The 15,863-nt window shown below is 44.6% G+C and overlaps 1 protein-coding gene across 2 annotated transcripts in view; it reads left to right on the plus strand.

The window, feature by feature from the left end:
* The window catches only part of BPGM (bisphosphoglycerate mutase), a 47,415-nt gene extending 31,802 nt beyond the window's left edge, over positions 1-15,613 (plus strand). For both annotated transcript variants that reach the window (XM_064155759.1, XM_064155758.1), the window contains exons 2-3: positions 573-1,228; positions 12,540-15,613. In XM_064155759.1, coding sequence (XP_064011829.1) covers positions 628-1,228; positions 12,540-12,718 — 780 coding nt within the window. In that variant the 5' untranslated portion in view covers positions 573-627 and the 3' untranslated portion in view covers positions 12,719-15,613. The remainder of the gene's footprint in view (positions 1-572; positions 1,229-12,539) is intronic.
* Positions 15,614-15,863: the final 250 nt, after the last annotated feature.

Consider the following 15,863-nt stretch of genomic DNA (forward strand, 5'->3'; position numbering starts at 1 on the left):
CTAAGGTCTTATGAGAACAAGTGTGTGCATCTTCTCAATTGTGTTGGCTTTCTTTTTTGCATTAGGTCTTAATTAGTTTTTGCAAATTGTGCAATTCATTCCTTTGTATAATGCAATCAGTCTAAACAGTGACATGTCTGCAGAGAGAACGTTTTGTGGGGCTGTGTGTTGTGTTAGAGCTCATGCTGTGAGTACTCTGAGTTTAATCATGTTTATAGGGTGTTGGAGAAAGATTTTTTAGATGGAAATGCTGTCTGAATACTCCTTTTTGTTATGAACCTGGTGTCTTGAAGGGTGGTTTAGTGTTGTCTGTTGTGAAATGGCACCACATGCAGTTACTGCAGAGTGAAAACATTAGTCCAGGTGCCTTATCAAGTGAATGAGCTAGCTACAACAAACCGAGGGGAGGATGGTGGGTTTCCTTCCACATGAATGTGGGGAGGCATTCAGTGTCAGAAGACACTGGTTAAAAATGTCAAAGGTAAAAAACCACTTTGATTCTGATAGTTCTCTACTCTTATTATGTTACCCATGGGATGTTTGATGTATTTTTTTCTCACCTCTCTGTCCAGATGCATCATTAATAGATTCCAGACCAGTTGTCATCTGTGCTAAGCTGCAGCCAAAATGGCCAAGTACAGACTTGTTCTCTTAAGACATGGAGAAGGAGCCTGGACCAAGGAGAATCGTTTTTGCAGCTGGGTGGACCAGAAGCTGAGCAGTGATGGGATAAAGGAAGCTCAGAACTGTGGCAAACACCTCAAAGCCCTGGGCTTTGAGTTTGACCTTGTCTTTACCTCTGTACTCAGCCGCTCCATCCAGACTGCATGGCTTATCCTGCAAGAGATGGGCCAGGAGTGGGTCCCCATTCAGAGTTCCTGGCGACTGAATGAGCGCCACTATGGTGCACTGATCGGGCTCAACAGAGCAGAAATGGCTCTTAATCATGGGGAGGAGCAAGTGAAAATATGGAGGAGAAGCTATGATGTTACCCCACCTCCCATAACTGAATCTCATCCTTACTATGAAGAGATCTACAACGATCGCCGATATAAATGCAGTGATGTGTCTCAGGATAATCTCCCAAAGGCTGAAAGTCTCAAAGATGTGCTTGATAGACTCCTTCCCTACTGGAATGAAAAGATAGTGCCAGAACTGAGAAGTGGCAAAATGATCCTTATCTCTGCTCATGGTAACAGCAGCAGGGCATTGCTGAAGCATGTGGAAGGTAAGGAACTTCCTTTTAGTCTTCCCTTCTTGAGCTTACTCAACTGTTTAGAGCTTTACATCGTGTTCTTAGTTGTATGGTGCTTATCTGGGCTATGTAACACTTAAGACCTGTTATCTCCAAGAGAAAGTAAAAAAAATTGACCTGTTGTAACAGGAATCAAGCTGGGGTTTGTGGAAGGGAGAGGGAATTGGGTTAATGTAGTTAGCAGTAAAATGCTTTTACCTTGTTTCTCGCTATTTGAAACTACTGTATTCAAACTAACTTTGTAGTTGGTCTAAGCTAGACAGAAAAGCTCTTAAAATCCTATTTTCGGACTTTATCAGATGTGGTTAAATAATCTATCATAAAACAAGCATTGTTATAATGTAGTACAATATGGAAAATACCTACCAATAGACAGCTGAGTTGGTAGCTTAGCCTAAAGTTGCTTACTTCTTTGGGACTTGTAAAGGATGTGATTTAAGTCACTGCTAGATTATTTCCCTTTCTTTTATTTTAATGACATGATACAGCTTCTAGTTTTAGGCAGTCCTGAACTGAAAGATGGTCTGTATTAATTCCTTTGTGGGCAGGTAGAATTTAATGATGTTACCTGTATGAATGTAATGCATTGGAGTTGTAGTTGCAAGTATGTAGGTTGTATTTTGTGTCTGCCTGTTTTAGTGATGAAACTCTCTGGTGTCTGTAGAGCTCTGACTGCTGAGCACTTAAGCATTCAGATGTGCTGGAACAGTCTTGTTTTAGCAAGAGTCAAGGCCAGGGAATCAGCCTGTACAAATGGTTTCTGGAAATAGAGGCTGTGAATTCTGGGGTGCAGATCACTGCTTGGATGAATCAGGAAGGCCATTTCCACTGATGTGGTTGTCCATACTGTGAAAATGATAATCAGAAGGAAAAAGGAGTGAGGGATTTGCAGCCATGGTGTTTCTCCTGCTGTGCCTCCTATCTACCCCTTCACAAGGAGCAATCTGTTAGGTACATCTTTAAAAGGGCTTCACACACTCAACCAAACTGGAATAGAGCTGTCTCTTGTCTGTCCTACACCATACCTTGTCCTTCCCAGCATGTGCTTACATAGGGAAATGTGAGGAATCCTTGGCAGAGGATCTGTTCTGTTGACCAAGGGCTTCCATTAGTTACCCTAGCTCCCACACAGGAGCAGTTACCACATGTGCTGCTCTTTCTGCAGCAGTGATCTGGATTGCTGTGTATCTGTCCTGAAGGATGGCATCAACACAGCTTTAAGATCCATGTTATTGCAACCTGGTTTTTCAATAGCCTCATACTAGATCTAAGTGAATCTAAAAAAATTCCTTGTTCTCTCCTCAAAGTTGTGAATTTTGAGCTGCTCTGGAGCTTTGCTGCAGTTAGACAAACTTTGAGCACTGGTGAATCAGGTCCATCTACTTGTATACATAGCACCCACCATGGACTGGGCTTTGTTTGGCAAATGGACTTTTTTGCAAGTGTGTCTTGCACTTAATTGGAAGCTTCTAGGCTGTTCTTTCTTAGCTGGAGCTGTGTTTTGGGATATTTAGAAAATTTGGTTCCAGATGCCTAAAGCAACAATCCTGTGTGTGACTATTTTGATGTCTTGGGTGTAGGGAAAACTTGACCTTGGAAGATGTGGCTCAGAAACTTTAACATGTAATAGATATGTTTTCATTCAGTTTGAGCCAGTGAAACAATTCAAATTGTTTCCCTGTGAAATCTTATCTCTTCTCTGAAAGACTTCAGAGTGTCTGTGAAGTCACAGTTTCAAGGAAGATGTTTGTTTTTGAAGCAGGCCTGTGGTTCTGAATTGGAATGGTTTCCTTGTTAGAAATAACTGGTAAAGAATTTGAAATGTGGCTCCTTCTACTTGCATGCACCACAATGTCACATGAGAATTATAGAATTGTCAGGGTTGGAAGGGTCCTCCAGCTTCAACCCCCCTGCCATGGGCAGGGACACCTCCCACTAGATCAGGTTTCTCAGAGCCACATCTGGCCTGACTTTAAAATCTTCCAGGGATGAGGCTTCCTCCCTGGGCAACCTGTTTGTCTCACCACTCTCAAGGTGAAGAACTTCTTCCTAACAAGACTTTGAGTGTGAGTTTGGATTTTGTTCTTGTTCTCTGAGTAAGACCTCATACTGTATATGAAATGTCTGCAGGAGCTGTTACGGTTTGTGTATGACAACTTAGTGAAAACAGTATTTTGCACAAACAAGGTGCTTGGCTTTTCTGGTGGGCTGAGTGAGATTTCTCCCAGAGGGTGCTGCTGCAGATCAGTGTTGTGTTCTGCTGGTGTCCAGTGCAGATGCTGGGCTGTGTTCCTTCTAGATAGTCTCTAGGGCTTTGATAAATGCCACCAAGGACAGGTGTGGCTGTTTTGGGGAATCCTGTCACAGATACATCATCTTTAATTGAGCTTGTTCTGCCCCTTCAGATCACTTGTTCAGGTGATGTATGTGATGATGCTAGGAATCATTGGCACAACTGAAAACTGGAAGTTCAATAAGAGAGTTTTAGTTAGGCTCTAGAAGTAACACTGTTCAGGCAGCAGTCTTGTACTTGCTGGTGGAAGTGCCTTGTCATGACTTAGCAGCTCTTCTCTTGTGTGGCACTGTTGGTGTAGAGCATGACCTGTAACCCATGTCTTCAGAGAGGCCCTATTCTTTCTTTCATGGTATACCACTGCAAAAGCAGTGGCAGCAAGTTGTTAATGAGGAGTGTGTCTGACTATACCAGACTTGTTCTATAGGTTTTACATTGGATGCTGAGGCATGTTGATTATTAAAGCATCAGTTGCTAAACTCTGCTACAGAAGCACCCTAGATGCACAGAGTCCACTTTCAGGTGATTTAGATTTTTTGAAGGAGTGCCTTGTCCTTTTATCTGATAACCTCAGATTGAGGCCCTTTTCATTGTGAAGGCAACTTAGTGTAGTAGTTGTGACCAGCTTGTCCTGTTTCCTTTGAAGTGCTAATTGGAGAAGAGTCTCCAAGTCTAATGAACTAATTTTCCAGATGACTGACAGATTCATTTGACTTTCAACTTCCTTTTTTCCTCCTAACCATTTAACCTTGAAAACTGGTGCTAAGTACCTCAACACAGTCTTCTGGGAGGCCTGATTCTAGAATTGCCTTGCTGTTGAAATGTTAGTATCTCTTGGATATGATGTGGTGGTTGCTGAGCCTTATGCTCAGGGTAGGAAATGCAGGGGAGTTACCTGATCTCATGAAGGAAGATGCAGAGGTTCCACCTATTAGCTTTTGGTTGTGGCTACAGAGGTGGGACAAAGCTCTGGAACTGGGCTTGCAGGCAAATTGTGGTGAGTAGGAAGGCCTAATGGTAGGCTCAGGACAAGGAGTAATGGGTTTAAACTGGAAAAGGGGAGATTCTAACTAGATGTTAAGGAAGCGTTCTTTATGATGAGGGTGGTGAGACACTGGAACAGGTTGCCCAGGGAGGCTGTGGATGCTCCCTCCCTGAAGGTGTTCAAGGCCAAGTTGGATGAGGCCTTGAGTGACCTGTTCCAGTGAGAGATGTCCCTGCCTAGGGCAGGGGGTTGGAACTGGATGATCCTTGAGGTCCCTTTCAACCTTGAGGTCCCTTTCAACCCATTCTAGGATTCACCAGTTGGTGGAGCAGGGAGTGCAGTGCCCCCAGGGATTTCACTTTTCTGTGTTGCTGTGAGTGTGGTACTGAAGCAGTTACAGTATTGGAAACACTTTACATGCTGGAGCTACACATTGTGGATTGTGTATTGAGGGTTACCTTGTAAGACTATTTTACTGATGTGTGCTGCTTGACCTTCTGAAGGAAATACTACTTATGTGAATTAGTATCAGAGGGCAGAAACCAGCTTGAGATCTGATGACTCACGGCTGCTGAAATGAGGTGGTCTTGTACTCTTATCATTCATCCCAGTCTTTGCTCTGTGCTTCTGCTGCATTGTGAGCTTGTTGGGTTTTTTCAAATTAGTCTTGCCTGTGAACTGTTAAGAAACAGCAAGGAGTAGGCAGTTCTGTCATGGTGGTAGTGGTTTGAATCAGCTCTGTGAAGAAGATGGCAAGTGCTACATGGTAGTGCAAAAAAGGGTGGAACAGCCTGACCAGAACTTGCAGCTGAGACAACTGTTTCAGATGTGAGTTGTTAGTGACTGATTTCTTGGGAATCTGGGCTTCAAGAACTCAGTATTGTTTCAGCAAGGTGGAAATATTTTGGCAGAGCTCTGTCCAAGGGCAGTATGTATGCTGGTGGACTCCAGGGCTGCACGCTTAGAGAACTCATTTGTCACGGGCATGCCTTGAACTAGTGGTGGTAGTGGTGCAGCCTAGGTCTCTTTTTGAGACATCTGGGGCTGCCTCACCTAATGTCACAGTTAACAGCTGATGTGGTGTTGGTGGTAGCAAATCTTATGCCTCTTAGCCTCTTTAATCTTCGATTCCTGGAGGAGTTTGAGACAGGCTGGAGTTTTCTACTTTGAGAATATGGTAGCTTCAAGATTTGCTTTCCTGTGCTGTCTCATATTGGGATGGTCTCAGTAATGATCTCAGTCAGATTCAGACTCTGATCAGGAGCTCTTCATATGGTGACACTGCATTGGGTCTGGCTGAAAGAGTTCACTTTCCCTGCAGCAGGCCCTATAGTGCTGTGCAGTGGCAGCTAAGAAAGTGTCGGTAACACATCAGTGTTTTGGCTGCTGCTGAGTAGTTCTCGCAGCATGAAGGCTCTCTCCAGTATTCACCCCTCACCCGGTAGGATGGGAGTGGGCAAGATCCTGAAAGGGGACATCACCAGGACACTTGACCTGAAAAGGATTTTCCTTGGCATATGGAATCTGCTGAGCTAAGAACCTAAGAAAGAGGGGGGTGTGGGGAGTATTTGTTATGATGCCTGTCTTCTGGAGCAGCTGTTGTGTACTGAAACCCTGCTTCCTGGGAAGTGACTGAATGTTGCCTGCTGATGGGAAGTAGGGAATAAACCTTTTGTTCCCCTTTGCTTCTGTGTGGCCATGCTTGTGCTCGATTAAACTGCCTTTATCTTGACCCACGAGCGTGTTTGCCGTTGTATTTTCTTCCCTTGTTGTCTTGAGTCAGAGGAGTGCTAGTGGCTTGCTTAGTGGGCACCACTGCAGCTTTGTGTGCTCCACATTGCCTTGCCACATAGATCAAATACAGATACAGAAAATGTTGGCAGATCTAAGAGAAACAGGTGTAGATAATACACTGCAGCCATGGTTGTAGCCCCTCCATCTCCCTTCTTTCCTTCAAAGCTGCACAGTGAGCTAACACTGTAAGGATTATTAGCCAGGTTTTAACACTGACCACTTCCTTCTACCCTACTGAAGCTAGGTCCTCTGCCATCAGGCAGGGAGGGCAGAATCTGGCCCTGAATATTTAACTTAGTAGGCTAAAGCTTCAGTATTTTCATTAAGCTTGCAGGAGGGATGCTGCAACCTGATTCTGGTCTCGATTACAAAGCGATTCTTACATGTTCAGCCACAGTAGGCTTATTCTGTATATGATCTTGTGTTTTGTTGCAGAAATCATCTGACCTCAAGTGTAGTTGCTGTGCAGGGAAGGGAGAGGTGGTGTTGTTCTCAGTAGTAGTTGTTTCTTTTTGTGTTGCTCTGACCATAAGAATAAAAGGAAGGAACTTGAAAAGAACAAGTGGGAGGGAAGGAGAAGCTCAGCCAGGCCTTGCAGACGTTGGCTGTAGGTGCTGAAAATCAAACCTGCTGGGGTCTGCTTTTGTAGGACTTCCCAGAGCACAAGTGTTTCAAAGTCTGTTACGTTCTCCTAGGTAAAGGTGAACTCTGAGACTTGCACAGAGATATTACTGGTCACCCACTTCAGTGAAATGGAACAGAAGTGAACTAGGAAAGACTTCAGAATGATTTAGAAAGATCTTTTTTGTTGTAAAAGCTGTACCCAGCTGCTTCCTGCTATGCAGCTGCAGCTAAGGAGTGTTGTTGAACAGGTGCTTGTAAGTGAGCAGGGAGAGAGATCCACCTGAGGAATGCAGTTGTCCAATCAGCATTTTATCTGGGGTCCTGAGAAGGGCATCCTGAGTTCTTGAGTCATATTTCTGAGGTCTCATAGCTGTGAGTAGGCAGGACCTTCACTTTAAACTTCTTCAAGAAAAGACTGCTTCCAGAAGCACAGCAATGCTGAGACCCAGGCGTAGTGTAACACTGTAGGGAAGTGTTGCCACTTCAATGGCCTTCTTTCCCGTTGTACTTGGTAATCAGTGCTGAAGTCCTTGCAGTGACTTTACCATTGCTTATGAGATGGGATGACAGCTCAGATGGAGTGCAAGGAAAGGTCACTTAGCTATAGTTACAGCACACAAAGTAACTGGATAGCAGTTAGCTTGTACTTGCAGTGGCTGGGGTGTAAGATGTCATCCCTTTACTGTCCTCCTAGTCTACTGGTGAGAAGTGTTCTGTGTGCATTTTGCCTGCAGCTGAGGAGCTCGTGATAATCCTAATCAGCATCTTGCTTCCTGAGAGACAGAAATGCTACACAAATAGCTCTGTGGTAAAGGGTTGGACTTGATGATCTGTGAGGTCTCTTCCAACCCTGATGATACTTGTGATACTGTGAAATACAGCAGCAGTGCTAAGACAAAGAAACAATAGTATGCTGTTGCTTTGGGACTTTGACCTGACTTCAACTTGCAATTCCAGTCTTCTGGCTGTGATGCAATACTCAGCCTGTAGAATCCTGAGAAGAAAGCCAACATAGTTGTTGGCACTTGTTTATCCCAGGCTGCACTGTTCTGCTTTGTGAATCAATACTGGTTGACATTGGTGTGGTCATGTTGTGTCCTGTTAAAACATGCATTTCTAAATCCATGTAGCTACAGCTCATTTTTGTTTAACCCATCTTTAGAGGAAACCTCTAAACATCCCTGCTGCTGACCACAATAGGTGGTTTGTCTAAATGCTTCTGGGTGACTTGGATCTTTGTGTACACTTGAATGGTTTAGACTGGGAGACTGACTTTGAGAAGCAGGCAGACTGCTTTTTAGGGCTAGATTCTCTGAGGATATGTGGTGATGTGTATGTTGCTAAAACACTGTAAGAATCTTTGAAATAAGAGCTCAGGTATCTTCGCTGCTTTTGCAAACCAAAGTCCTTGAGAATAGTCCCTGTGCCAAGATAACTAGACTCGGGGTGTTTTTTCCCAGTAATTTCCATGCAGTTTTAATTTTAGGTGCTCCTTGAGTGCTTTTCTCTAGGTCTGATTCTGCTGCTTACAACAGCAGAATTATTTACTCCTCCTGTATGGGGATTGCTTAAACTGCCAGAATTATGGCTTTTATTAAAGGGACTAATGGCATAGTATATAGTAAGATGTAAGCTTTTTGCAGGAGTTTCCATCCCCTTCTGAAATTTAGGGATAATGTAAAGCTGAACTAAGTACTTAGACTAATCAAAACAGGGAAACTGATGGAGCAGGTTATCCTGGGGGTGATAAGAGTGCACCTGAGGGATGGCAAAGGGCTCAGGTCCAGCCAGCATGGGTTTAGGAAGGGCAGATCCTGCCTTTCTAACCTGATCTCCTTCTATGCTCAGGTGACTGCTTGGTGGATGTGGTCTATCTGGACTTCAGCAAGGCCTTTGACACTGTCCCCCACAGCAAACTGCTGGCTAAGCTGTCAGCCCATGGCTTGGATGGCAACACTCTGTGCTGGGTTAGGAACTGGCTGGAGGGCCGGACCCAGAGAGTGGTGGTGAATGGTGCCACATCCAGCTGGCAGCTGTCACTAGTGGTGTCCCTCAGGGATCAGTGCTGGGCCCCATCCTCTTTAACATCTTCATAGATGATCTGGATGAGGGCATGGAGTCAGTCATCAGCAGATTTGCAGATGACACTAAGCTGGGTGCAGATGTGGCTGGGTTGGAGGGCAGAAGGGCTCTGCAGTGGAACCTTGACCACCTGCACAGATGGGCAGAGTCCAATGGGATGGGGTTCAATAGCTCCAAGTGCAGGGTGCTGCACTTTGGCCACAACAACCCCATGCAGAGATACAGGCTGGGGTCGGAGTGGCTGGAGAGCAGCCAGACAGAGAGGGATCTGGGGGTGCTGATTGATACCCACCTGAACATGAGCCAGCAGTGTGCCCAGGTGGCCAAGAAAGCCAGTGGCATCCTGGCCTGCATCAGGAATTGTGTGGCCAGCAGGAGCAGGGAGGTCATTCTGCCCCTGTACTCTGCACTGGTTAGACCACACCTTGAGTTCTGTGTTCAGTTCTGGGCCCCCCAGTTTAGGAGGGACATTGAGATGCTTGAGTGTGTCCAGAGAAGGGCGACGAGGCTGGGGAGAGGCCTTGAGCACAGCCCTACGAGGAGAGGCTGAGGGAGCTGGGATTGGTTAGCCTGGAGAAGAGGAGGCTCAGGGGTGACCTTATTGCTGTCTACAACTACCTGAGGGGTGGTTGTGGCCAGGAGGATGTTGCTCTCTTCTCTCAGGTGGCCAGCACCAGAACAAGAGGACACAGCCTCAGGCTGTGCCAGGGGAAATTTAGGCTGGAGGTGAGGAGAAAGTTCTTCACTGAGAGAGTCATTGGACACTGGAATGGGCTGCCCGGGGAGGTGGTGGAGTCGCCGTCCCTGGAGCTGTTCAAGGCAGGATTGGACGTGGCACTTGGTGCCATGGTCTGGCCTTGAGCTCTGTGGTAAAGGGTTGGACTTGATGATCTGTGAGGTCTCTTCCAACCCTGATGATACTGTGAGACTGTGAAGAATAGGTCACTGCAGAAGTTGCATGCTTGTGTGATCTGGTAGGGACATAAAATGATTCTTGAGTTAAGATGAGCTCTGTTTTTTTCTGACCTGTTGTCATCCCACTGTTGCTGAGCGACCCAACCTTGTGGGTTTTCCTGTTGCCTCTACATTTTCCCCCCCTTAATGTGAAAATCCCTGTTAAATTATCACCCATACATTCTAAAACCATCTGTTTTGTCAGCTTGCTTGAGGATGTTTTCTTCACACACTTTGGTCTAGTTTATATAGTGCCATCATTTTAGAAGCTTGGCTTGTGTGGATTTTAACTGTGAATTACTTAATGCTATCCTGCTTGATGAAAGCAAGCTGCTGCTGTGAGGTCAGTGTCCATAAGGCAGAGGAGGAGGAAAAAAAGACATCCCAAACTCTTTCCCTGGCATTTCTTTTTTTCCCTGAAACTGTTCATAGAATCAGAGTTGAGGTTTGGGAGGGACCTCAAGGATCAGTCAGCTCCAACCCCCTGCCATGGGCAGGGATATCTCCTCTAGATCAGGTGGCTCAGAACCACATCCAGCCTGGCCTTAAAAGTCTCCAGGGACCTCCTTTGAGGTCACTGCTGCTATTCACACCTTGTATGGAGATTTTACTAGGAAATTTGACATCAAAATTCACTTGGATGCTTTGGACTCTTGTGTTTGATGTAAAACTAACCAATAATTTAATTGAATTCGAGGCCCAGGGTATTTTAATTAAACATTTCCCCTATGCACACATTGCTTTACTAAGTAGAAACATACAGGAAAATGTTCCAGGTTGTACAAGTTGACTTTCTCCCTTTCCCCCCCAATCCCTCATTTGAAAGTAGAAATGGATATCCTGTATCTAGGAATTCTGAGAATAGTCTTCTAGGCAAGATGGTACAGGCATGATTTTGAGTAACCAGTTGTGTGCCATTTAAACTAGATAAATTAAATCATCTTTTGTTTTTAAGGCAGCTTGTGAGAAGTTGTGTGTAGAAACTTTACACAAAAGCAGGATACTGAGGTTATTTTAAAGAGGCTGTTAATGTTCATTGCTTAGAAGTTGTTTCATGTTGGAGGAGCATATGTGGACCTTAGATTCTCCTTCATACACTCCCAACTCTCACATCACAAAAGAGGATTATTGTCTTTAATATCCTGTATTAAAGGATAAGATAAAATCTCCAGGGCAATCTCTGCCTGTTGTATTTCACATAGGTAGACTGTGCAGTAGGACAAGGGAGGTTATTCTTCCCCTGTACTCAGCACTGGTCTGGCCACACCTTGAGTACTGTGTCCAGTTCTGGGCTCTTCAATTTCAGAGAGATGTTGAGATACTGGAATGTGTCCAGAGAAGGGTGACAAAGCTGGTGAGGGGCCTGGAGCACAGCCCTGTGAGAAGCTGAGGGAGCTGGGGGTGTGCAGCCTGCAGAAGAGAAGGCTCATTGCTGTCTACAGCTACCTGGAAAGGAGGCTGCAGCCAGGTGGGGTCAGTCTATTCTGCCAAACAAGCAGCAACAGAACAAGGGGACAGAGTCTCAAGTTGTGCCAGGGGAGGTGTAGGCTGGATGTTAGGAGGAAGTTGTTGTCAGAGAGAGTGATTGGCATTGGAATGGGCTGCCCAGGGAGGTGGAGTCACCATCCCTGGAGGTGTTAAAGAAAAGCCTGGATGAGGCAATTGGTGTTGTGGTCTGGTTGATTGGCTAGGGCTGGGTGCTAGGTTGGGCTGTATGATCTTGGAGGTCTCTTCCAACCTGGTTGACTCTGTGAAAAGCCAAGAAACTGTCTTTACCTTGTTGGGAATTCCCTCCTTTAGCTATTCCTAAAGCACTAATCCAGCTGTGGTCTTGTGTGATGGTTTGGGAGTTGCACCACTCCCCCCCACCCCTGCCCTGAATTTACCAGACTAGACTCAGTTGTCTGGAAGTTAAGGAAGCTATATTTACAGCTTAGTACTATTTACAAGCATATATATTCACAGATATTTACAGTTCTGTACAAGTTAAAAATAATGCAGGAACATGAAAATCCCTCCTGAAACAGTCAGACTGCCCAAGAGGCTCCTGGCCAAAACCTTGTCCCCCTTCTCTCAGAGATCATTCCCCTCCCCTCAGAAATAACCAGCTCAATCCCCATGTATGTCACATAAATCTGGAGAGATCTGAGTTGAGATGTCAAAAAGACAGGGGAGTTAGAGGAAGGAGGTTAAATTAGCTCTTTAATCCACTCAGATCTACCGAGGAGAGCAACTCAGAAACAACTGAGAAGTGTGTGAGAGAAGTGAGTGCCTTATCTGTGTTTTGACTAGTTGCTTCTCTCAGCAGAAGAATGAGTGACATAGATCACTGTTACTCTTCTCACAGCCAAAGATTTAATTTCTCTAAAGTACTCCTGATGGCCTCAAATCAGCACATCTTGCTAGGCATTGACCCTTGAGCAGCTGGTGGCATTGATGGAGGCTGGGAGGTGCCTTTGTTGTATGAGTAGATCACCTCAGACAAGGCTGAGCTAGATAGACAGTTAAGAAGCTGAGTACTTAACTGTAACTGTGTGTTTTTTCTTTGGCAGGTATCTCTGACGAGGATATCATCAATGTTACTCTCCCCACTGGTGTGCCCATACTCCTTGAACTTGATGAGGATCTGCACCCTTTGGGCCCTCACCAGTTTCTAGGTGATCAGGAAGCTATCCAAGCTGCTATCAAAAAAGTGGAAGATCAAGGGAAAGTAAAATCTGCTGAGAAGTAAAATCCTACGAACACAGCTATGTCCAGTGTGGTAATAAGTGATTTGTATGACTGCTGTGTTGCACTGTGTGAAAGTCTCTGTTTTAAGCACTATAATTTGACAGCTGTTGAGTCTCAGGTTGGTAGATTTAACCCTCTGCCTTTTGAAAACTGGAGTTTTGGTTATAACATCAGATTATGGATGCTAGAAATAACCCAGGAGATCATTCAGGTAATGGAAACTTGTCTCTGGTCTAGCATTGAGGGTGGCCCAGTACAGAAATAAAGGGATGTTACTGATGTCTACCAGTAGGCAGCCCTCATCTGTTGAAGACAAAAGCACCACCTTACTAGACTAAGGTTAGATTGATAGAGGCACTGAAACTTTCTCTGTGATGAAATGACAACAGATAAGAGTTATCCACTACAACTGTTCTGTGTCAGTGACCACAACAGTTTGTTCTGGATGTACTTCTATCTGTCTTTCAGAATGTAGCTGTACAACTCTTGCTTTTTTTTTGAGTCTTCCAAGGACAATTCATTGTCATAAAGGGAATTCTGTAGAGATCTTCAGACTGCAGTTGCCTTTTGTTCTACTATGTTCCAATTTTAAGGAATCCCTTTTCTTACACCATCTTTGCAATGCCTCATGTGACTGCATTTTCCTGTGTTGCAGCAGTAGAATTTGACTCACTTCAGCCCACGAACTAAGCATACAAGTTTCCTGATCCACGTTTAAGTTGTTGTTTAGCCCTCAGAGGGTGACCTGGATGGCTGTGAAACACTTAAGTAATGTGTGCTAGAGGTTTGATCATGAAGTCATTAGAATAATTCCTGTTTACCTCACTAAAACTGGATGTAGGAACAATCCCTTTAAGATTTCCTGCGTTGAAAACATCTCTTACATATGATCCTCAATAATATTCCTGTGACTTACTCTGGGGGGCTGGAAGAGATGCATAAAGCATGTGAGGAGTTACTGGCTATAGCTCATTCAGCTGTCATGCTGGTAGGGAAGGATATTCTGCCATGCCTGAAAGCCTTCTCCTATGAAGCGCCTTACAGTCTTAGCTTGCTCCTGCTGAGTGTGGCCTTGCTGCTGTAGCTGGCACTAAATTTGAGCAGGTTGGATGTACATGTAAGGCATTTTATTCCCTGAGTACAAGCATCAGGATAATTCTGATTTTTGAAAACATACTTGCAAATATGAAATGGATACTTCAGTTTGGATCTGACCTTGTCTCAGCACCTGTGCATCTGGAGTCTGACCTCAGTTACCAACGTGGGCAGCACTCATGGGTACTGTTAAGAGCCAGATGTGTTCTCAGCATGGCCTTGTTACAGATCTCAGGAGCAGTGGATGAGAATTTCCTTGGTATGATGACAGTGCAAACTTTTAAAGTCCTAGAGTGGCTGCAGCTTTGCAGTGAGCAGCTCTGTAGCTCATTTCTTAAGTGAGAGGATGTGTTTTTCCTCTGGAGAGAGCAATGAAATTGTGTGGTGTGCCTCTGGCAGTCTCACTGCTGCATGGAGGTAGACTTTCCAGGTCTGATGCCAGCTCACATTAGTGTAGCACATACTTCACAGAAGACCTCTTGATAGATGTTAGTTTCTCCTGCATGAATGATGTTCAGGCTCCTCTCTGGTTTTGTTTCTGTAGTCCTTGCAGTAGGAATAAAGCCTCATATTTGGGTGTTTTTTATTTTGAACATGTAGCTGGTAGGTTTCCTCTCCTTTGTACAAGCAGGGTGTTTTTTTCCTCTGAAATACTCTTAGTAGCTTCCCTGCTACTTTGATGCTGACTTCTTTTAAGAGTTTTTAGTTTTCTGTGCATAGAGTAACTGAATCTTAGTCATTACTTTACAAGTCAGTATTGTGGAGTTGAATTGTTCAGAAAATGTCCACCTGTCAGTGCTGCAAGGAAGGAGAGCCAGTGGCTCTCAAGAGATTAAATCCTTCCCCAAGCATTTTAATGACATTCAGAGTTCAGTATCAAGTAAAAGTTACTGCAGACTTGTTAAGAAGGTGAGCAGAGCCATCTGTTGTCAGTGGGAGCTACATGCATCCAGATATGGGAGCTTGTGGGCCTTGGCTATCAGCATCCATGTCCATTTAGCAGTGTGATATTGTAAGAGAAACCTTTAGGACTTGAGATATGGCTGGAATATACTTGGAAACAAGCCCAACTGAACTGGGAGGTACTCCCTCCTCTTCTGTTAGACCTCCCCACAATGATTTTTTTAGATGGAGTCAGGTGGTGGAGTGAAGTTAGCAAGCATCAGTATGGCTTGCAGCTGAATGGGTGAAGTTGGCTGAAGACACCTTTCAAAGAGTGGTGACCAGTGAGAAAAGTATGGCCAGTGTGATGTGTTCAGGTTGCTCTGTTCCTGCAGTGCTGCCTGAGGCATGAACAGTGACAATGCCATGGGAATTTTAACATTTTCTTTGGTTGTGACTCTAAATCGTTGGCAGGATTTTATGTGCACATCTGGCAGCAAAAACACCTTTCAGAGGTATCAAATGGAACCAGCTGGGGGCTTTATTGTGCCCTTCATAACACTGTGTGATGCTATCTCTAGAATGGACTTCTAGGTAAATTCCTGAATTGCAGAATGTGAAGAGCAGAAACTGACTCCCATCATCAGTGGCATAAAGCTGCCTCATCTTCAGGCACAGCTGTGTGAGGGGCAGAAATGAGAATCTTTTGGCTTTGGAGATCTGGTTGGAAAACACTTCCCCAGTGTTTAAGCATGTCTCAGTCCTCTAACTGGTGTTTGTGGTGGATATGGCTTGTTTACACTTGTTTTTACCTTTCTTAGTAGCAGTAATTTCTCTAGGATCCTCTTGAGAACTTTTGTAAATATGGTGGAGCTGGCAAGTTATTTGTAACTCAATAAATTCTTATGAAACTATTTAACTTGGCTTCAGTCTCTGTCCCTTTTATTCCCTTCTCCTTTGTCTCTCTTCCAGGACTGATAATGTAAATAAAACCTTTAGGGTCCTAGAACTCAGCAAGCATTCATGAATCATGTATTGTGCAGTGAGTTGGGCAGAAAGAGTCTTACAGCAAACACTGCCTCATGTTTACATGCAAACAAGTTGGGCTGAAGGGCTTTGTGTACTTGCTTGAAACTATGGTGGCATTTGCATAGAAAGAACAAATGGAA

Source organism: Pogoniulus pusillus, chromosome 15 (genome assembly GCF_015220805.1).
Source record: "Pogoniulus pusillus isolate bPogPus1 chromosome 15, bPogPus1.pri, whole genome shotgun sequence".
NCBI classification, from domain to species: Eukaryota; Metazoa; Chordata; class Aves; order Piciformes; family Lybiidae; genus Pogoniulus; species Pogoniulus pusillus.